The 23,281-nt window shown below is 46.3% G+C and overlaps 1 protein-coding gene across 3 annotated transcripts in view; it reads left to right on the forward strand.

Moving 5' to 3' along the window:
- Positions 1-295: 295 nt before the first annotated feature.
- The window catches only part of LOC119396844 (endosome/lysosome-associated apoptosis and autophagy regulator family member 2), a 49,635-nt gene continuing 26,649 nt past the window's right edge, over positions 296-23,281 (forward strand). Inside the window, exon 1 of one of the 3 annotated variants that reach the window (XM_037664185.2) lies at positions 296-781. In XM_037664185.2, coding sequence (XP_037520113.1) covers positions 677-781 — 105 coding nt within the window. In that variant the 5' untranslated portion in view covers positions 296-676. The remainder of the gene's footprint in view (positions 782-23,281) is intronic. The other 2 variants (XM_037664184.2, XM_037664183.2) reach the window with 2 other exon arrangements.

Here is a 23,281-nt window from a genome sequence, read left to right on the forward strand (position 1 = left end):
ATAAGGGCTTTCCGACTAGGTTTCTGGACGCTGTCTGCTCTAACTCACTACAATCACTGAACGAGTTGCGATGCTTCGTTTAGAAGAATTGCCATCTACCATCAACACTTTTGAAAGTCCACCAGGAAACTACGCTTCTAACGGACATAATCTGTCCTCTTCTGGTGTCAAATTAAAGGGGTTAAACGGTTAATACTGCTCGCTGACGCTGACGCAACGGTCTGTGAATAGTGAATTTCGAGCAATTCAGTGAGCTTGTTTCTGAAACACGGGTTGTTTCTCTGTAAAGGATTGCGACCCGCTCGCTGACTCCAACTCTGGTATTGCGCATGCATCGTCGACAGCCGTCGCCGCTGCCAACGCCGGCGACGAGAACGCCGCCGCTGCAGTTCCCTCCGTCTCCGAAGCCAGCGCAGCGGCGCTGCCGTCGCCGCCCGCACACCGGCACCGTCGCCGTGGTGCCACCGCCGCCGCTGTGAGCGCAGCGGACCCTTTACGTGGCTCGGCCCGCACAGCACGCAATACAAAGCAAACAGAAAGAAAAAAAGAACAGAGGACCCCATCGCGACCACCATGGCCAGCGGGTGATCGTTCACCGCCGACCCGAGCCAGCTTCGTCCACCACATCGTGTGCGTTTGCCCGGCGACGCGAATACGCGGATTCTTTTCGCCGGAGATGCCACCCAGCGCGTCGCTGCTGGCTGTCGTCGGCCCGCTCGGGCTCCTTCTCCTGACCGCCGTCAAGCTCTGCGGGGCAGACGAACTGCCGGCGTGTCAACCTGTAAGTGGGCTTTCTCCTGATTGCTTTTGAGCGCTAGGTGAAGTTACTTGTGCGGTGGTTATCGTCGCGCTCGCGTTGCGTGGACGCAGTAGTCGTCTGTGGCGACCGCCCGAGTTTAAAGATCTCGCGTCGCGCTCGATAGCACATTGAACCTTGCTGAGAAGCAGTGATAAACAACGCTTACATAGACGCGCGCCGCGCTGCTGCGAACACCAAAAAAGAGTCAGTGCGTTCGCCGCGGCAGTGCGAGCAGCTGTCCGAAATCGCCGCGCCTGTGCAGGCGGAGCGTCCCTCTTTCGCTGCCTCGTGCGACGCGTCGTCAACGGAGGCGAGACAGTGGCGGCGGCTCTGGATGTGCTCGTAAAAATGCGCACTTGAAGCGCACTGTCGGGCGGCTAAGCCTAACTGCGCGGAGGCTGAGGGGTGTTCTCCGAGCCTCACTGCGCCTGCGCTATACCCCCAGTCTGGCCTGATACATACAACGTACGTGGCGTCTGTTGCCGGGACAGATTTGCTAGAGACCTTGCGACACGATTACTTCCGATCTGTTTATCTGCCCGCTGATGCCAATGTTAGCAAAGAAGCTGTTCAGACACCGCCTTAAGCACACAGTCGAACCAAGTTTCCCTTTCAAAACACAATAAAATTCCAAGTGTTTATTTCGTTCGTATAATGCAAGTTTAGCTGACGTTAGGACGGATGGCGCGTTGTTACGATGTTTAAGATGAACTCTGGCCCCTAGCGGAAGGGGAAAGTACCAGCTTCTAATTTTTGTAGTGCGGAGGTTATTTGAACCTGGGAATCTGCGGGATTTATGAACGCGTTGCCTTCAACAGGTAGCGTACTTCACAGTCGTCTAAAGAACCAAGTCTGGCTTGAGCGTTGCTGAAGGAAACAGTCGACCCTTAAGGACTCTCGTTTTCTGCTTATCGCACTCGTCGCAAATCCCCGAAGCCTATTTTACATTAGTATATCTGCCCGGAAATGACGACACACGCCTTCCTTCTTTCTTTGTGTTTGTGAATACTTTTCACTGGGCAGAAGGGCTTTGTACAGGACGTCGCAAGTGCATCCTGCTTTTAGATCGCGTGTTTCTTTTCTTTTCTTTGATCTATCTCCCCTTTGAAGCTATTGTTTCGGAAATATGCTTTTTAAAGACTATTGTGTACGCGATTCTCGACGACATCCACAGTGAACTAGCACTCGTATTCGTTCGAACTTCCGGAACAAGAGACGGGTACGACAATTTGTTTATATTTTGCCCGATTCTTGCACCAAGTCATCATAAAGCATTTTTAATTCAATAAGAAGTGGCTGGAAGAGATGGGAGAGGAGGGTGGCTTATAGATCGGAACGATTTCACAAGAGCAGGGGCATTGAGAAATACAGGAACGAATCAACACAAGAATGCCTTAATTCTACGTTTTTAGTTTGTTATTACTGCTCGACAAGAACAATAACGCGTGTACCCCATGTTGTTGCGCAAGACTGATCTTCTAAGCAAGATATTTTTTTCTCGAGAACTTATGGACGAGCTTGACCTGACAGTTCTAAATAATGCTCTCGAACACGTTTGGGTCCCTTGTGTGATTAGCATAGTTATTTGCGACCTTCAATTCATGTAGGCGCTAAATCATACAGTTCTGAACAGTCAGCACTGCACGAAGCCTCAACGTTGGAACGCGTTGTCCCGAGAGTCATCTTCAGCTTCTTTTTTAACCATTATTCTTTCTTAACCACAGGCTTAACCCCTGACTTGTAACAGTATAGTTCACTATTTCGTTTTTTCTTTAGTATAGTGTACTCGACAGTTGTACGGCATATTTAGGCATTTAGAATAGCGTTCCGCTTGTGTTTTCTGGCGCCGAAACGACTATGGGAGTAAATTATAAATTAGTAGATAGTAATAATAATTTACATGTTCAAATTATCAAATTGTTATGCTGGACTATGTGTGTAAATTATAAATTAGTAATTAATTAGAATAAAAATCTACAAGTTCAAAGCATCTAATTGTTATGCTGTGTAAAACAAACTGTATTGAAATTTAATGTGTTCATGTGTTATAGCCTATGTGTAAAGAAGTCATATTACATATCAGAAGCGTTTACTCTTATTATATTTGTAAACAGACTCAAGAATAGGTTAAAGACTGCACAGCGTTAGAAGCGGGAAATGACAGGTGTAACATTAGCAGACAGGAGTAGAGTGGATCACATAACGAACAGGTCTAGCTAAGGATTAATTAACGTGAGTGTTTGGGCGAGTTCGGAATTCATCGTCAAGGAAAATTTTACAACGCGGAAAATAACACGAACGAGCGAAGGCAGGCGACACGGACAGCGCTATTCCGTGTTTTGTTTTTTTTTCCGCGCTGTAAAATTTTCCTTGAAACAAAGAAGAAAAACAGCGTCATTTTGTGCGGAATCTATATCGACACAGCAGTGCACGTAATTTTCTTAAGTAGAAGAAATTAAGCTCTTTGCACGCGCTCGATGCATTTGCTGTACCTAAGTTACGCAATAAATTTCAGCGCTTACGTTTTAAGAAAGAAATAAACGCGGGCCTGAAATATGCCGAAGTGTAAGTTTTTTTCAAAATTCGCTCTGAACTGAGGGGAAATAATTACTCGAGGTGGACGCAGCGCCCGGAATCACAGGCGATGAAGCAGCGATTAAACTCATTAATTATGCAAAATTGATATTTGATCGTGCCGAGGCAGCGTGGATTTAATATATGATTAACGAGCACTAATGACTGAGGCAGTACACTTGCGTTTCTCGCATTCGTAAGGCTGTTGTAATGAGGACGTAGCTTATAGTAACTGAAGAAGTAAGCGATATCGTGGAATATCTTCTGGTCGACGTTATATTGAGGGGATCTAAAAATTTAAGCGATTATTGGATTTTCCCCAGATTTGATGTAAGCTTCGAACGATGTGTTCATCGGTGTAGTGTCGGTTAAAAAACTGAAAGATGAGGAAGGAGTGGATATCCGATAACGCGAAGTGCATACTCAAAGTTTAGTATAGAGGCTAGTAGCTGGCTCGGTGGACGACTGATATCTCATTAGCATGAGAGATTCAGAATGAGAGAATGAAAATGTGTGTAGATATTCATTTAGTAAGTACGCTTGCCCGCATTGACTGAGGTTTGCTATTCAATGTGATGGTAATATTAAGACGTTACTGCGTTTCTCCCATGACGCTGAATTTACGTCTCATGCAACTGTTCTGAACGAGTACACGTAGACTGGGGGGGGGGGGGGTCTTCAGAAGTGACACTAAGTGTTCTGTAAATGCGTAAACCACTTTTGCGGGATCACTGTTTTATGTCCCTGAGAAGACAACTGTATAATGCGATATGCGGCAGCCTCATCTCTGAAACGAGCTTGCTTAGTTATTGCCATGGCGATAAATGATAATGTACTGCGACGACGTACCTCTAGTAGCGCTGTCGCGTAATGGTGTTAAGAAATATTGCATTCTGTATAAAGACTTAATATGCATACTACAAATATATTACAAATTGTACAATAGCGAACCTGTATGCAGCAAAATACCCGTAGTATATTGATGGGTTGAAACTTGGCGGTTTTGGTTATGTGTATCTCTTCATGATCTGTATATACCATTTTTTTCTTCAAATGTTTAATGAAATTGCGGCGCTAACCACGCCTGTTCAGCATTTAATAAACACACGCATTTCGATCAAGGCGAAACGCTAGTGGCCCGTGTACTTTGTGATTTCAGTGCACGTTAAAGAAGCCCTAGGTGGTCTGAAATTATTCGGAGTCCTGCACTACGGCGTCTCTCGTCGTCAGAGTCGCTTTGGGACGCTAAACCCTATACAAACCAACCAACCAAACCAACCAACCAAGTTATCACCTGATAAAAACAGCTAGACGTCGCCGCAGTTCGTGCTGACTTGTTCTTATAGAAAGAACTTGTGAAATGTTAAATCCATGAAAGATGAAACTATGAGATATTACGTCCCGCAATTATGATAAGCGCTGTGATTGAGGGCTTCGGATCAATTTTTGAACATCAGAGGCTCCTTAACATGGACGACGAAACGAAAGAGCTGTAACGAAAGAGCTCAGCATTGCTCTCCGCATCCGATGCGGCCGTTGAAGCCGGGAATCAAACATGCGTCCCCATCAGCACGTAGCCATTGCCACTGAGTAATGCGCCGCGAATTTTTAAAAACATTTATAGTCGCCACTGTTTGGATTCCAGTTATGACGTGCACAAAGCAGTCACTGAAAATGAGGCGGTAATTAAGCTTTCGGAAAAATGAAGAAAAGCACGTAATGTTTCAGGGAAAAAAAAAAGAGAACATTAGGGCGTTTTAGCAACGATCGTAATACTGTACCGTTCACGCTACGGTACTACCGTTCCGTGTTAAATGTGCCAGGATCCGGAAAACGTTTTAGCTGCCCGAGTTGCTCGACGCGTACGTAACATGATGATATGCACGATAGTGTCTAATAGATAGTGGCTAATAGAGATTATGCACGGTAAACAGGCACTGCTAAAAGGCCCTAATTGTCGCTTATACGATAGGCCCGAGGTTCGCCGACGACAGTCACACTGTACTGAATTTAGAAGTGTGCTGTTTCAGTGGCTGTGTATATGATTCACTGTGCGAGACCACTACCATTCCCTTTAAGGCGAAAGCCTTAGATGTCCCATAAAACGCGAAAGTTGACCGTAGACATCGGCGGCGTCAACGCGAGTGATGCAAAAAATCATCGTCATGTGATGACATCAACCTATGACGCCATCATGACGTTACAGATCGTCAAGATTTGTGACGTCATCATGACGTCACATGATGACGTCATCAGATGACATCGTCGCTTGGTAAAATGTGTGCCGACCACATGTGGCAATGCAAAACCGGGTGAAATACGGAAAGCTTGCACGGCCTCCGGGATCGTAGATAGTGCAAAATCACGTTAAGCGCAGAAAGCTTTCGGGTAGGGCGGTGGACCCGGGGAGGATCAATACCTCGACTGAGAAGAAAAAGAAGAATATGACTTTCGCCTTCGAGTCATCTTATAGGCGAATACATATGGGACCCTGTGTGCGTGCGTGCGCGCGCGCGTTTGTGTGTGTGTGTGTGTGTGCGCGCGCGCGTTTGTGTGTGTGTGTGTGTGTGTGTGTGTGTGTGTGTGTGTGTGTGTGTGTGTGTGTGTGTGTGTGTGTGTGTGTGTGTGTGTGTGTGGTGTGTGTGTGTGTGTGTGTGTGGTGTGTGTGTGTGTGTGTGTGTGTGTGTGTGTGTGTGTGTGTGTGTGTGTGTGTGTGTGTGTGTGTGTGTGTGTGTGTGTGTGTGTGTGTGTGTGTGTGTGTTCTTGGCAACGATAAGGATAAAACACAGCAACCGCCGACGTAGCTGGTGATCGAACGGGAGACCTCGTGACCAGCACCCGCATGAGCCATACCATCGCTTGATCGATCGAGTCGGAGTCGTTTCCCTCGGTAAGCGCATCAAACGGTGTGTGACGCGACACGCCCGCGTCTACTCTCGGGGAAAGTAACGGCGGGCACGGGATTAGAGCACAAGTGCTGTCGGACTTAGCAGAAACTGCAGTTGAGGTAATGAATTGGGCTGCAGGAAAACGTCCGAGGATAGTGATACAATGGTTTCGTGCCAATTCAGTCAAGTGTGTCTTGTTTTCAAAATGGTTGCAGAGCCGGGCTTGCTCTCCGCCTCAATGTTCATTCGATTTAATTCAAAATTTTCTAGGTTTATTTATAACAGCAGGTACGAAGAGTCAAAGGCTGCCTTCAAAACAAGGCGCCTTCAAAGATGCAGCTTAGTTAACGAAACCAGGAGGCCAGAACCAGGCTGTAGCGTATGGACTGAACTATGAACGCACACAGACTGTTTCTTCACACGCAGGGGAAGATACTTATAAATCACATGTTTCAGTGTCTATGTACAGTACGGCCCACTGTTATAGAAAACACTGTAATTGGTGGCTCCATCATTGCTGACGCTGCAGCTGTAAGTGCCGGACGAAACTGTCACTGCTCTGTACGGGTAGGCATAAAGGCGCCAGCGTCATCAACCACAAATCATCTGTTCCACATGCCAGCCAGCAAGCGAAAATGCTCCAGTGAACACGCGCCAAACTCATTTATTAAACTACGGATACGACTATTTCTCTGAGAATAGATATTGTAGGAATATACAAAAGTAACGATAGAAAAAGAATGCCGAAGCCACAGATCACGTACACAGGCGTCCACTGTTAAAGGGAACATCGGAGCGTGTGGCGGCAGCTCGGCGCCACCGCCGGCCAGCGGCTGCAACGAGTTTCGCGCAGGCGCAGTGCACGCTGTGAGTCGTGCTCTTTCGTTGTCTGCTGCCGTCTGCTTCCGCGCTGCGAATCGTCGCGAAGCGAACCGCTGACGCGACGAAAGAGCACTGGGCACGGTGCTCACTGCGTCTGCGCGAATCTCGTTGCAGCCGACGGCCGGCGGTGGCGCCGAGCTGCTGCCACACGCTCCGATGTTCCCTTTAACAGTGGACGCCTGTGTACATGTGATTGCAGGGAACAGCTGCTACAAAAACACAGGGCAGTGTGCAAGTCCAAACACACGAATCACAAAAGAAATCTAACCTACAACATTGCCACGCACGCTCGTTTCTACATTTTCATGCGACCGGGCTTCACTGACAAAAACTGTAAAACGTGTTAGCATCGCTCGGCGCAGGCTGCGCTGGAATGCATGGAAACCTTCATGGTTGTTTTAGAACGTTCCGATAAGATAGCGCGCACGACGCGAGTAGTCGAGTTTGTTCTGGAACTAACGCATGGCACTAGCGATAACGCTGGAATGTTCGATCGCTCATGTATAAAAGCCGACGTGTTTCACCGACTATCAGGTTACCACGACTACCCACAACGCTTGATCGCCGCTATCACTGTACTTAAAACGTTACTTGCGTTTACTTAGTGTGTTCGTTTTGCCGAGAACGAGTTCACCCAATAAATGATTCAGGAACTGAGCGCTGGGTGAGTTGGTAATTCATATAGTGACGATCCTGCAGATGCTTAACGCATCTGCAGGATTTTGAAGTCACAGCCCGCTCCCGTCTCGTCTTACGTTCTCCTCCCTGGTGTTTTTTGCGCAGTTGATCTTCACAAATAATTCAGTCTTTACTGATCTGAGTGCTTATACTCCGTTTCATACATTAGGTGCAACGCTATGGAAGCTAGCAAGACTTCTTGCAGTAGATCCGTTCGCGCGAAGAAACAGTTTACCACCCGTAATGTGATTTTGTTTCACTCCCTAGGCTGCATAATAAAAGAAGATGATTTGTTCCCAAGAAATAAACGTACCCCGTTATTTACAGTACTGTCGATAGTTTGTTCTGGATCGCTTAGCGTGTCTTTATTTTTTGGTATCGTGGCCTCCGCGATTGGCACTGGCAGCGCGCTGCAGGAACTAATCGCGGAGGCCAAGCAAAAGACACGCGGATTTACACATTTTGCTGGCCGAACTTCTTGCATAGCTTCCACAGCGTTGCACCTGATGTATGAAACGGAGTATAGTTCTTCACCTTTACAACCATAAGCGTGCGCAGAAGGATGGGAGGGGGGGGGGGCTCCCCCCATTCATCTAAGGGGGCGCCAAGTCTGGCCAATGCCTTTGCTCAGTCGAACCGGTGCCGTCATTGTTTAAAAAGCAGGGTTTTGGCCAACGCAGGTTTTTGACTATAATGGCGGCCGAAGATCCCTGGTGTTGCATTCCAAGAACTGTTCACCTCCCACCTTTACCCCCAAAAAGCCGGGGACCAAAGGCAGGCCGTTGCGAGAAGCAAGTCATCGCTTCATTCTTGCGAAGCTGGTTGGGCGAGACGTGCCCCCTTCCCCTCCTTCTCCCTAATGGAGAACTCCGGGCACGCCTGTGTTTACAACCGCGTGAAATATGCTCTAACCCGTCACGGTGGTCTATTGGTTATGGTGCCCGACAGCTTACCCGCAGGTCGCCGGATCGAATCCCGGCCGCGGCGGCCGCATTTTCGATGGAGGCGAAAATGCTTGAGACCTGTGTACTTAGATTTAGGTGCACATAAAGTAATCCCAGGTGCTCAAAATTTCTGGAGCCCTCCACTACGGCGTCTCTGATGATCATATCGTAGTTTTGGGGCGTTAAACCCGAACAATTATTATATTACAATATGCTCTAAAATATTTTGTGTGAACTGTTTAGACGGCGTATAAATGGCATATTGTACGTTTTCACGGGAGAAAAAAGAGTGCTTGAAACAGTCGACATGCGGCATTAAAACGAAAATAATCAGTGGGTGATATGTTTCTTCGAACGGTGAACTCAATTTTGTTCCGAGATAAATGACACAAAGAAATATAAGATGTAATCGAAAGGGCACTCGTGGCGCGTATACGTCGTTCACCTCAAGGAACAGATGTGGTCTTTTCCTTTATGCACTCAAATATACGATCGTCAAGACAACGGGTCTCATACGCAGTCCCCGACTGCCAGTTGCGCGCTGCCGAGTCACGTGATCTCCGCCAGTAGCGCCACGTGATTTAACGGCTTTGGGGCGTGCGTGTGTGCGTTTGTATACGCGATGTATTTGGGGTCGCCGACTGAGCTACGAAGCATGTGTTCTCGGCGCGTTAGCGCGAACACGCAGGTGGCGTGTGCCTCGCTCTCTCTGTATGCGTATAGGCAGGAAGCGGGAAATAGTGAACAAGAAAGCTTTCGGCCGCAAGTGTTCGTGAAACGGATCTGCTATCTCTGCGAATCATATGTGTGCCGATGATGTTGATCTTGAATTTTACAGCATGAAAAGGACTTCATAAAAAATGCTCAGTAATAAAGGCTTTATAAAAAAGCAATAATGAAGGTGCTCCGCGTAATAGTGTGCGCACAGGGGGGAGGGCACCTTCCGTAATATTCCACGTCTGTGCACTGCGTTCTGATTGTAATGGCCTCAGTGGGAGGGGGCCCGGAAGAGCAGGGGGCGCTGCAACAATACTTTTAATATTGTAATATAGTTCATTTGGAGCTGGTTTATCTTGATACGTGATTCTTCACTAACACCTGTATTCTCAACTTGTTTCTTTCGTTTGTGATGTTCTGTCAGCGCATTCTCGCAAAAAAAAGAAGAAAAAAAAGACCGCGGAAGGTTGTTCTCACGGCTCCGCCTGGCGGCGTCTCCAGCCGGCGTCTCCAGCCGGCGGTCTAGAGTAGAGCGCGGTGCTAGTTCTGGAAGTTGACAACGGCGAAATGGGAGAGTCGATCAGTGACGTCATGGTTTGATACTTCGCCGTGCACGGTGAATTACAATGAAGAGAACTTCGACGCAGCTGGTGTATACAACGCCTAAACGACGTCATGTGGTGCGCAGTTTTTTTTTCTTTCTACGCAGCCAGGGTCACGTACAGGTGGCGCATGTGTCGCGAGCATTTGTGTCTGGCTCTCTCTCTCTCTCTCTCCGTCACACATATACACAGGCACACGCACGCACACACTCTAACTCGCTCACTTACACACGCACGCACGCACACACAAACGCAACTTCGCCGATTGCTACGTTCCGTTTCTAGTTCCACAAAGTAATACACTAGCACGAGGGAGTATAAGCAGTTACAGTATATTGTAATTTTGAGGGCACTGTCAGAGATGAAACATCGGTTGAATTACACTAAGCATTGGAGTGAATGCTTGACTTGGCATTGAGGATCAGTGCAACAGATATAATGAGGTTTGTGTGTCTTTTTTCGCTTAATATCGAGCTGGGGGATACACCTTCTCAAGTTACTAAAAAAAACAAACAAACAATAAAACAAACTAGGGGGAAGGTGTGAAGTCGAATAATAATAATAATAATAATAATAATAATAATAATAATAATAATAATAATAATAATAATAATAATAATAATAATAATAATAATATACACAAAGTTCATCATGTCAGAATACATACGTTCATTAGATAATTTTCAAAATCACACAAAAAATAAGCACAATTTGCTGCATCAGTTCGCCGTATGACAAAACAAAACCAAACAAAAGTGTCAGCGTATCTGAAGAGGATATCTAGAAATCTACGAAACCGAAATTATCCGACACCCCAACGAACTCAAGTCCTCTGCCGCGACTAGTAGGCTTCATGCCTTCGAGTTTAACCTCGAGTCTCGCTATTCTATCAGGCGCCCCGATGCTCGCGCGTGTGCAGCTGACAAAACCTCTGCTTGGTCGGGATTTCACATGCGTTCGTACGACGTTCGTGCTGTGTGCAACAACATCGAGGTCTTGGGGGAAATCACGGAACGATCCGCTCCTCGGCGGTCTCTTAATCCCTGCAGCTTGATCCGACGCGCTTGCGAAAGGGCGCTCTTGAAGGCCACTCCTGTCGAGACTTGTGCGGGATCAGAGTCGCGGTTGTCTGGGTTCCGAGTTGTTCTGCACGGGGTTCCTGTCATTCTCGTGCGACGCCTTTCTCGCTAACTATATACGTGGTGCTATCATCGTTATTATTATTTTGTTCACGCTCCGCTCGAAGCTGCGGAAATATTTTGACGCCATCGATCTGGAAGAAGGAAAACAAACAAACAAGAAAAAAGCCGAAGAAGCACAAAGCCATGACGTTTCCTTTGAAGGCTTCTAATTTGGAAAGGTCGAAATGGCTATATTTATAAATACACGGTTGTTTTTATTTTGTTCGATGAAAACAAAGAAAGCGCATTACCGTGGAACGTAATAACAATGTAGACTTCGCAGGTTTGATCTCGAACGGCCTGTTTCGACGAACAGTAAAAGTAGCGAACGTGACGGCTCCGATGTTCAGGAGAGAAGATTAAGGTTTTTTTTTTTCACCTAATGAGAATGTACGAGGGTGATTGCATCAAGGAGGAAATGAAGATTGATTCCGGAAAGAAGGCACAATAGAAGGAGGGAGATCAGCGTTAGAGAGAGAAAGAGGAGGAGGAAATGGGGAGATGCCGAGGCAGGTGGGTGGAAAAAAAACGTTCTTTTGGGATAGCATTGAAGACAAGGCGTTGAGAAACGCTGTCAGAGTAGAAACAGCAACGTGGTAATAGTTGTTTTTTCTGTGAGACTGACTGTTCGTTTGGCGAAACAACACTTCCGAATGAAACCAACAGACAGTGAAGCCAAGGAAAGAAAAGGCAACATTATTTGTAATTTTCAACCGTAGTGTAGTAATTACGACATCACTGAGAATGAATTAAAGTTGACGAAAAAAAGAACTTCCTGTCGGTAGGGACCGAACCTACAACATTCGGATCGAAGGCTGCAGGTTCGGTTCCTACCGACGGCAAGTTGCCTTTTCGTCCACATTAATTCATTCGGATATCAATCGGAATCGAAGTCTGCGCGAAACGCCAATTCCGGAATGTCTGAGATATTGAGTTGCTCTCACGTTTCAAAAGCTGTCTCGCCCAGTCGAGTACGTAGGTCTCTACTCCAACTTGACTTACACGATGACGCATACGGTAATGAGATTCCATGGATGATCTTTTCGTGAATGTCGGTCGCATCAAAGTTCGTTTTATGTGACTGCGCCATGCTCTAACGTCGTGACCTCTGGCGAAATAATTTCCTGGGCTTAGAATTCGTGCCATCGTTCAACTATAAATATCCTGCGGTATTTGAAGAAAAAAATATCGTTCGAGCTTCTGAGCGGAGAACGCGAAGCAGTCAGAGGAGGCATTCTTCCTGGTCTCCTGACACATGCATTTAAGTAGCGGCTATCAACGCTTTGTTGATACAATTCAGACCGCTACATGTGTGCGGGACGGCGGTGAATCGTGTCTAGGTGCTCTACAATCTGCACGCCAGCTCAATGCGTTCCGCGTTGCGCTACTGAGCTCGAGCCCGCAGGTTCGATTGGCTTCTGTCGCAGTGTTCATAATCCGACTTAGGGGGAAAACAGAGGCACGTTTGAGTACTGAGGTATATACGTGCGTGTTATAGAAACATCAGGAAGTCGAGCATAACTTAGAGTGCCCTACTACTGCCGTCTCCCGTATAGCATTTTCAACATATTTGTATTATCGGCACTTTAGGCAGTTAAACTCACTCACTCACTCACTCACTCACTCACTCACTCACTCACTCACTCACTCACTCACTCACTCACTCACTCACTCACTCACTCACTCACTCACTCACTCACTCACTCACTCACTCACTCACTCACTCACTCACTCACTCACTCACTCACTCACTCACTCACTCACTCACTCACTCACTCAATCAATCAATCAATCAATCAATCAATCAATCAATCAATCAATCAATCAATCAATCAATCAATCAATCAATCAATCAATCAATCAATCAATCAATCAATCAGATTGTGTCCTGCACTACTTTTGCAGTTCCCGTTGTTTTGCCCGCCTTTCATTTCGATTATTTACGTCGTTATATTCTCAACGACTCAAAGAACAACCTATCTAACGAAGGAACAGCTGAGATAGTCTCATAATGCTGTCCGCTTGCAGCCAACAACGCCCCCCTCACCTTTTTGTAAAACAAAGCAAGGGGAGGGACTTTTAGCGTTTGTTGTTCAACGGGGGCCAAGAGTGCAGAAGGCGAATTCTTTGTACACAATAGCCTCCTTCAGAGCAGGACGTCTGTGTCTCGCCCTATAGCAGCCGAGGTGCGCCGAAAGCGGACGCACGCGGCGGAAATGAAGACGTCCGGTGCTCGGCACTTCCGCCTCGAGGTTCCGCGCGCGCTCACTCGCCCGCCTTTCGATCGATGACGCCGACGACGCGCAGCAGCCAGCCTCGAATGCTGCAAGAAATAAAGATACACGGCCGACGAATCTGTGCCCTTCCGTCGTTCGCCCGCACTGTGGGACAAGGTAGATATAACCTTACGACCACGCTGGCCTTGGTGCCTTCGCTATTCGCTTGCAGCCCGTCTTTATAGAGAGCTGCGAAAGCCGTAGTACGGGGCTACGGGCACGACTTTTGATTGACAACGTTGTAAAAACGAATAGCTATCATTCCGCGAGCATCATCCAGTGTTGGTGTTAAACGAGTAAATACGAAATATGCTTTACGCAGCGGGCATCAGACAGAATCACGCACTTTTAATCTTCTGCCGTACAATTCGTGTTGATCGTTGTTTTGTATGATAATTTTTGTCATACCTTACATCACTAAAAGCTTTTTTTTTTGTTTCCCCAGTAATGCGTCGGAAGTTTTTAAAGGGGCCCTAAACAACCTCTGGAAATACAAATAACGAGCGAGTTATTTTATCATGGCATTTCCCGTCTTTTCGGCACGATTCGTGACGTCAGCAATCTGTTCACGTGACGTCATGAGGAAATAAGCTCTCGATTGGTCCACATGCGAGGGATACCGGTTGTGCGTTGTCTCCTACCCTGATGTGCCGTGCAGTCGCACGCCCCTTCTGCCTCGTCTCGCACGACTATCGTGCGCGATCAACTGATTACACTTCATTTTGCGCGTTTTCGACTGTGCAAGCGGATATAACAGTGTGGTGTAGCCTAAAAGCGCGAAATCCTGATAGGCTCAACGCTTAGTGCTGGTACTGTCCACGTCTTTTATGAAGAAATAAGTGGCGAGGAGGAGATAGCGCCTGTAGGAAGGGTATAGTGAAGGCGAGGCAGAAACAACTCTCTCGTCTTTGAACTTGTTAGTGGTTTAGGGGCCCTTTAACGCTGACCGAAAAAAAAAAAACGGTCCGCAGATATTTCGGTTTATTTTATATTATACGCTTCGTATTAAAAAAAAAAGAGAGAAACCACGGTGACTCATACTCGACAATTCGTCAGAAAGCACTCATCTCGTCAACTACATTTAAAATAATTAAAAGGAAGGTCCATCGCACCGAAGACGAGAGACATTAAACTTGCTGGAATAAAAAATAAAAATAAAAGCGATGCAGGAAAAAAAGGCCAACGGACGAAGCGAATCCGCAACATGCGTGCGTCGATCATTGCCTGGCAGTTGCACGGTCTATAACTATACGGATGTTTTTTTTTGTTTTTTCCCACGTTCTTATTTGTTCGCTGCGACGCACGTCTGCGCAGGAAATTTATGAATAGGTCGGAGGTCAACGAATGTGGATGTACGACGACTAATGACGCGCACGACGTCACGAACTCGGCTTATAGAGAGCGAATGAGGTCGATGAACTCGGGGCAAATTTATCCCTGAACGCTATGCACGCTCGACAGCATTTCTCCGATAAGTTATGAAGAGGCGGTGACGACGTTAGTAAAATCGTCGCCCCTCTTTTTCTTTTCTTCTACTGCTCATCACTACTGTGGCTGCTAGCGTTTCAGAGAGTTGTTATTAACGACAATGTAAGAGTGAAATGAAATATTAAAAAAAAGGGTTTACGAGAAAGTGGTGCAGCCGCTATCACTTTGCCACACGCAGGCGAGACGATCGGCATGTAAAGAAACTGCGGCAGATTTACCTAAACAGAATTGTCATGGTCTACAAAGCGTTTAATTATTTTATTGTGTCATTGTGAGTGTACGCCAGTACTGAAGTAAAGAAGAACCTAGGTTCCCGAGGCAAGCCTCAGAGAGATTATAGAGGCATTTACATAAAGAATGCGAAGAATAAGTGTACATGAACACTGTCGCTGTCACTTTTTGACGAAGAAACCTCTTTACGTTGTTTCCGCTTTGTAATTTTGCCAATGTGCAGGTATTGCGCGCTCGAAAGGTTTTTTTTTTTTAAGAATTATCTTTTGAAGCGCTTTGGGCATAAATATTGCCTAGGCACTCGCAAAAAGTGAACAGTTGGAAGTCAGCGCTTGTCTGCGTTTCTTCTTCTTTCGTCTCATTCGTTTCACGCTGGAATAATTTACTTGAAGCCCATTTCAATTGTTTCAATTAAAATAAAGTCTTTTGAGAGTAAAGTTTTCGAAATGACGGAATGTGAGATGGATCTGTGGTGCGTAACAAGAGTGCTTGTACCGTGCAAGGAAGGGCGAAGGTCGCGAACGTTGGAGCCGAGGTGGTCCTGCAGTGTGTATTCGGCTGCTCCCGCGCATAAACGTCAAACGCCTTTCTCTGACATGCCTTTGTTTTTAAGAGAACTGCGGAGCGTGTCGACTTTTCAGAAGAGCGCCAAAGGTCGACCTGTGCCAGCGCGTGACAGTTAAAGGTGCGCGTGGGAGACACCGGAAGTAGCGAGCCTACGTACGCGGGTAGGCTCCCTATCTGAAAGTCGTGCGCTGAACTGTCACCGCGAACTGAAAAGCGTACAGGTACAGGCGTCCATCCACAATTTTTTGGCTAGAAAACTGGCGCGTTGTGTTTGCGGAAAGAGGGAGAGTTTCGTTTCGTTGTATTTTTATTTCCGTTAAAGCACCCGTGCTTCGCTTTTACGTAACAGGCATGTACGGGTGTTTAAATAATGCAACCGTTTAAGGTTATACCTAGTGTGGACGCAGAATGGATGTGTGCAGCTTGGATACATGTAGCCTAATGAGTATGACACTGACAACTCGTGAACAATAAAAGGTGCGCAGATCCAACTCTCATGATGGAGCCTACATGAAGCGGTTAGATGCTATGAATGACTGTTCATGCCGCGTTTTTCGTCATATTGATTACATGCCTTTCGCAGTGCTTCACAGTTTTACCCACGGAATACGGTTCACTTGTGTCCTCCAAATATCTGAAGTATAATACAGTCTGCGCTGGCTCTGACTTCGAAAAGAGAACGTGCGTCTATGTCGCCTATTGTCCGCCTCGGTGGTACAGTGGTTAAGGTGCTCGGCTGCTTACCCGAAATTTGTGGGTTCGATTTCAGCCGCGGCGGTCGCATTTCGATAGGGGCGAATTGCTAGAGGCCCGCGTACTGCGCGATGGCGGTTCACGTTAAAGAACACCAGGTGGTCAAAATTTCTGGAGCCTTCCGCTACGGCGTGCCTCATAAGTCATATCGTGGTTATGGCACGTAAAACCCCAGATATCATTACTATGCCGCCTATTGGCGGCAATCGGCAATGCATAGCATCTTCAAAAATGGTGGACGAAAATTTTGTCAGCTTTCTTCCAAGACAAGCAGCGCGAACATCGCGACAGCTGTCGACGATCACTCCATATCTTGTAACGCGTAATCAAGAACAGCGATATTTCGACTCGCTCTAAATATTTCTTTTTGTTCGATAATGAAGTGATCAACGCATAAGTTCGTAATTTCTCTGGTTTGCTTAGCATATGAAAATACATGAAAAGCAAGAAGCATGAATATGACAAGAAATATAAAGACGTCATTATGCAAAACAACCAGCGGGAATCGGCTTTGCCCCGTCGATCTTGCTTTGCAGAGGAAAATAAGTAGTAATGAAAACATCGTCGAATAAAAATTCGCACCGTTCCTTGATCTGTTGGTAATACAGCATCGAAGTACTCAACTGCGCTGCGCTGAACAATCCCGCCAGCTCCCGCTGTCTCGAAGTATGAACTTTATTGTAAGGCTCCAGCGAAGCGCTACACACACAAGCGCCGTATAAGGAACGAATAAGCGGGGTAAAAACCGCGAACAATCGCAGGTTTAGACGTCGGGCATCAGAGCGTGTAACTGCGCAGCCAAGTTCTCGAAAACACAATGCAGGGACAGACAACGCAATGACTTCAAGAGCTTAAAGTAAAGAGAGAGAAAATCCACCAACATGTGATATACCGCTGCAGTGACGCAGAGCTTCTAATAAAATCGGCCGCACAGCTGCGCGATTCGGTGGCAAATCGACTTCTTGTGTAAAGTTCACAACTGCGTGTGTATCTAACCGCCGTTCATTTATCGCCGGCATTCTCTCTCTTTCTTTGCAAAATTTGTTTCGTGTTGCAAACACTTAGCCATCTAAAACTCATCACGAGCGGTTTTCTCGGGACGGCGCCTAATGGAACTGATGTAGCGGAAGATTCGCCGAAACTGAAGGAGTCGTTCCTTGTTTGAACATTTTTTTTTCTCTCTCGGAAACGCCGAAAGGGGTGTCGAAACGAAGCGAGCGGTGGTCTATGCCGCGGAATGCCGCTGCTTTCTCCTTCTATAGCATCGCTCGAGAAATACCGTGCAGCGCCGTAGAAGCTACGATGCCGTCGGCAGCCACTCTCCACAGACCCAACGGATTGCGTTCGTTCTTTGCTTGGGTGCGTCCGCGGGCTGCGTCAGTTGTCTGCCATCCTGTCTCAAAAACCAGACGAAGTTGTAACCGCACAGTGCAATTTTTTTTTTACGGCTAAAGCCTTAGGTGTCTCATCAAACGCAAAATTGACCATCGATGTCAGCACGAGTGATGCAAAAATCATCACGTGATGACGCCACCCTTTGACGATATCATGGCGTCACAGGTCACCAAAATTTGTAGCTTCACTTAACGTGACGTCACATGATGACTTCATCACATGACGTCGTCGGTCAAAGATGAAAGGTGGGCCGATCACAAAGGCACTTCAAAACCACGTAAGGTGCAGAAAGCTTTCGGGGGAGGAGGGGGAGGAGTGGGAGGAGGGGGACGTATCAATAGAATCGCCCGAGGAGAAAAAGAAGATGGCTTTCGCTTTCGAGTCGTCTTAGGCAAATACATAAGGGATCATGTGACTTTTCGTCAGTCGTTGTAAACGCAACGATTGTCTAACGTATCTATAAGTAACCAGGTATTGTTTATGCCTCATAAACGTTTTGCAATCTCAATCTAACAAGAGAGTGCGCACTACTGAGAAAAAAAAAGGGGGGGGGGGAACGACAACTTAAACAAACGAACCAACTGTGTAAAATGTTTGAACACTCTTCGGTTACATTAAGGCAACGCTGGAGACGCAAGAAACAAGGACGAGACAAGAATCGAAATTGATCAGTAACATGACCAGTGCTTTCGAAAGTTCGTGGCTTCGGCACAAAACCTAAATTGGACTTTGCTTCGAATTTCAAAACACTGTGCTAACGCTCCAGCGCTCACTCCCTGTCATATTCATGCCTTTTCTTTTTCATTTTTTATTAATTTCGTTTGTACTCGAGCATTTATTTACGGCCATATTTAATTTCCCAATTCTCTAAAGCGTTTCCTTTTATAACTCATCTGAGCGCACGTTTCTCGAGAATGGGCAGGGTACACATTAGATTCGAGCCGCCGTGGTGGCCCAGTGATTACGATGCTCGGCTGCTGACCTGAAAGACGCGGGTTCGACCCTGCCACGGCGGTCATATTTAGATGGAGGCAAAATGCTCGAGGCCCGTGTGCTGTGCGATGTCATTGCACGTCAAAGAACACCAAATGGTCGAAATTACCCGGAGCCCTCCACTACGGCGTCTCTCATAGCTTGAGTCTTTAGGACGTTAAACCCCATAAACCAACCAAACCATTCGATTTGCACAAATATCGCCGCTCTATGTTGGGGGTGGGTGCTTGACTGCTGACCGGCAGGTCGCGGGATCGAATCCCGGCCGCGGCGGCCGCATTGCTATGGAGATGAAATGCCAGAGGCCCGTGTACTAAGATTTGAGTGCACGTTAAAGAACCCCGGGTGGTCGAAATTTCCGGAGCCCTCCACTACGGTGTCTCTCATAATCATATTGCGGTTTTGGGACTTAAAAACTCCAACAATTATTGTTATGTTAGGCGTGCTGCGTCTAGTGTCGCTGCGTCCTGGTGTTCTTGTCCGCTTGTTTCAATATTTCTTCCAAGAAAGCAGCTGCTTTGTTTTAGCGTTCCTCCTTCGCCACTATGCAAAAGCAAAACGCAGCAGTTTGTGTCTTCGCGTGGAGTCCGCTGCGAACCTACCAGCAGGTAGATACAGCTGGATTCCACCAAGCCGCGAGCGGGAATATCGACACCAGTGGCGACGTCTGCTGTAGCTGTGATCCAACGCAATTCGCAAGAATTCACTGCTGTGTCGCGCGACTCTTCTGCTCAATAAATAAAACTTACAAAAGGCATTCCTCGATTATGACGCCGTTACTTACCAGCTTACGTCCGTAGACGAGCCGAGTGCAGTCATTAATCACCACAGTTTTGATTGTGCAAAGCCATGCCCATATGCAAGTGCGGCACCGCAAAGCGTCATTGCACGTATGAAATCGTCGTATTAAGTGCTTATGTCGTATCAACAATAGTTGCACGTTTTTGTGAATATTACTTGCTGCCATGCATTTGTTGCTTTCCTTTCACATATTACTCTACATTTATTTTCCCTTCATGTTCATTCGACTTTATTTTCTGTTCAATAAAGCCTAATATTGTTTTGTTATGTGCTACGTGCTTTTTAAAGAAGATTTATTGCTTGTATGGTACATTTTAGTTTATATTCCCTCTTATAGCCTGCAAGGCTAAGGGTCCTTATTGTTTTGTCGCAATAAGAAAGAAAGAAAGAAAGAAAGAAAGAAAGAAAGAAAGAAAGAAAGAAAGAAGAAAGAAAGAAAGAAAGAAAGAAAGAAAGAAAGAAAGAAAGAAAGAAAGAAAGAAAGAAATGATAAATGCAGGGTGATTATCCTCGTGCCGCTAAAATGTGAGCGTGCATCCGCCGGCATTTTAGCCGTTTCTGTTATCACAGTGCTGCACGGTATTAGTGACGCAGAGTGAGGTGGGAATGCGTCGTTCGTATTGGTCACGAAAACAGGAAAAGCGAGCTGGGGCAGCCGAAGAATTCTTAGCGCGCGCTGTACCTCGAGGAGCGTGCATGCGGAACGAACACTGCGCACCCGTGCACTGTATAGTGTGTCGCGGAATCGTGTGCCGAAGGGCTTTGTTTTACGAGTACTGTTTTACGAGTACTGTTTGTTTTACGTACATGCAACGCGCACTTGCTTCCAGAGCTCTCTCGGCTAATGCCCGGAATCCTGAACGAGGAGAGGACAAACTTAATCGGTGGCAGCCTCATTAGCATACGTCCTACGCTTTGTTTGATGTATGCACGGATTCTCGAAGTACCTAACTTTTTTTACCTTCCTTTTGTTACGAACACTTTCGCCGAGAGCGAAATATTCGCTCTCTCGGTGATTAGTTCCCTCGCAAACGCGCGCGCAAATCGAGGGCACGTTGGTATGCACGAATTCCACGCTCGTTTATGCATAGCATGTCACACCGTGTCTTTATTCCATTTCTACTCCATCTACACTACCCCCCTCCCCCCTCCCCCCTTTTTTTCTTTTTATTATAAGTATATCTTTCAACAAGACAGACCCTTCCGAAAACTGTGAAACTGGCGTTTTGTGCGCCGCTACCCGAAAACATGCCGGCGACAAAATTGATTACCGACGTGCAGCTCAAATACTGGCAAAGTGCCAATTTCGGCTAATGGGTTTATATTTGTCTAATGAGTGCGTTCTTAATCTCTGTTTTGTTTTCGTTTTAAATCGGCTTATAAGAACGGAACAAAGAGCCGAAGACATACACTTCCACTAAGTAAACATTGCAGCATCGGCTGTTCGCGCACCGTTTCCTGAACATATTAATTTATGACCGCCATGTTCAACTCGTAAATCTCTAGACGAAAGCACATACTTAACGAGAGTAATAATCGCTCTAGCGATGTGCGCGCGCCATCATATCTTGGGCAGTGCTGCATTTCAGAAACTCTGCCTTACCGCCATTTCCTGTCCTTTGCGAGTTTGCGACATAGATTGAGGACATTTCTGGCACTCTTGTCTCACGCAGTATTCGTGTCGCAAGACTGTTGTCCTCAGTACTTGAAAGCGTAGTCGGAGCGTTGGTCTGTGAAGTCTGTGCCGAGGGCAATCGCACAAAACACCTTCAAGTGTATTCGCTGACATTCGCCGACTTACTATCAGTCTATCATCACAACTCGTATATAAGAATGTTTCACGATTGATTGCACATTACCCAGTAAGATCTTGCGTTCCCGTAGACTAACGTAAAAAAAAACGCCTCATTACGCCTACTATAACTGATTAAATTCTTGGTTTTTAGTCGCTTACTCCAGTACGCTTGGAGAACTTGGCGTATGCGGCCTCTATTAGTGCCATGTCTAGCACAAGATCTTGATTTGGGTCAGTTGGTTCGTACCTGAATAAAACCAATGAGAATGCGGGGCTACGCAAATATAGAAGATGAAAACAAGAGAAAAATGTAAAGGCAGGGTACATGTTCTGGCTCGTTAACTTGACTGTCCAGCTTCAACGTTACTGCACGCTTTTATTCAGGCTGACACAGTCAGTCACGCAGCCCTTCCCCGTCTAACTTGATAGTCCATTTTCAGAAGGCAATATATACCGAGCAGCGGCCGTGTACCGAGATTGGCGATGCCTCCCTGAAAGCCTTTACATTTGCCGAAATAACGAGCGTCGACCTGGAGGCAAAGACACGCTTCCAGGCGTGCAATTAAGTGTGCCGCCCAGGATTAGTTAAGAAGCACGGAAAGTTTGAATCGCGGAAAATGGAGAGTGCATGGGAGAGAGCATAGAGTTTCCTAAAATTAACTAGAGGGGACTCTGGCGCTGCGATCGTTCAGCTACCATGGGAATGATGGGTAGTACACAAATTTGCCTAGTCTTCGTGCTTGCGGCTTGAAACGTACTTGTGGCTTTGTTTATTGCTGTGTTTTGGCGTTTGTTTCGGATAAAAGAATAGACCGTTGTGAACCTCGTGACCAGGTTTGAATCGCTGAGCCTAAAGAAGTTAAAGTGGTGAAGTGAAACTGCTGACTTTTGCTGAACTTCGTTTTGCGACAAAGCAGATGCAGCCGACGCGGAGCCAAACGGAGCCGAAAGTACGAAGTTTAGACAAATTTGTGTACTACCCATCATTCCCATGCTGGCTGAAGCGTCATGCGTTGCAGCTCCCATAGACACTAGCGCCAGAGTTCCCTCTAGTAAGTATTGTAGGAAACTCTATGGGAGAGAGCCGAGCCAATCGTGTAGCGTTACGATGAATGAAAACGAACCTAATTTTGAATGTCGCGGAACAATAGGCGGTACAACTGAACGCTGTTGTCGTTCCTATTATAAATAATAGAGGAGGAGGAGGAAGAGGGGAGAGGGGGTATAGACATTTATTATGTAGCTTTGTCAACTCTAAGGGTTCTGTCCAGGCCTCTTCGTTAAGCATATACGCTCTAAGAAAAAAAAATAGTCATATGACTCTATTTTGCCTCGCGTATAATTTTTATATAATTACTTTTAAAGGGTGACGTTCACTCTCTTTTAAGATAGTTATATATGTGATACGAACGAAGGGTAATTGTTAAAGGGGCTCGTGTCTTTGTTAGACACAACCAAATTAAATGTTAGACAAGGAAATGATAGTTATATACATGGCAAAAAAGAGTCAAGTGACTCTCTTTTTTTGTTCTTAGAGTGTGGATTAACATATTTCTCGTCAGGCGCACGACAAGCGGCTACACAATTTTTTTAAGTGCCCGAAATGAGGTTAAAGTTGGCGAGTAGTTTAAGTCAACGTTAGTTTGTTTTTGCTTCAATTTAGTATTTATTTATAGGGCAGACATGAATATTCAGTTAAACTGTAGCAGTATATAAG

Source organism: Rhipicephalus sanguineus, chromosome 6 (assembly GCF_013339695.2).
Source record: "Rhipicephalus sanguineus isolate Rsan-2018 chromosome 6, BIME_Rsan_1.4, whole genome shotgun sequence".
Lineage (NCBI taxonomy): Eukaryota > Metazoa > Arthropoda > Arachnida > Ixodida > Ixodidae > Rhipicephalus > Rhipicephalus sanguineus.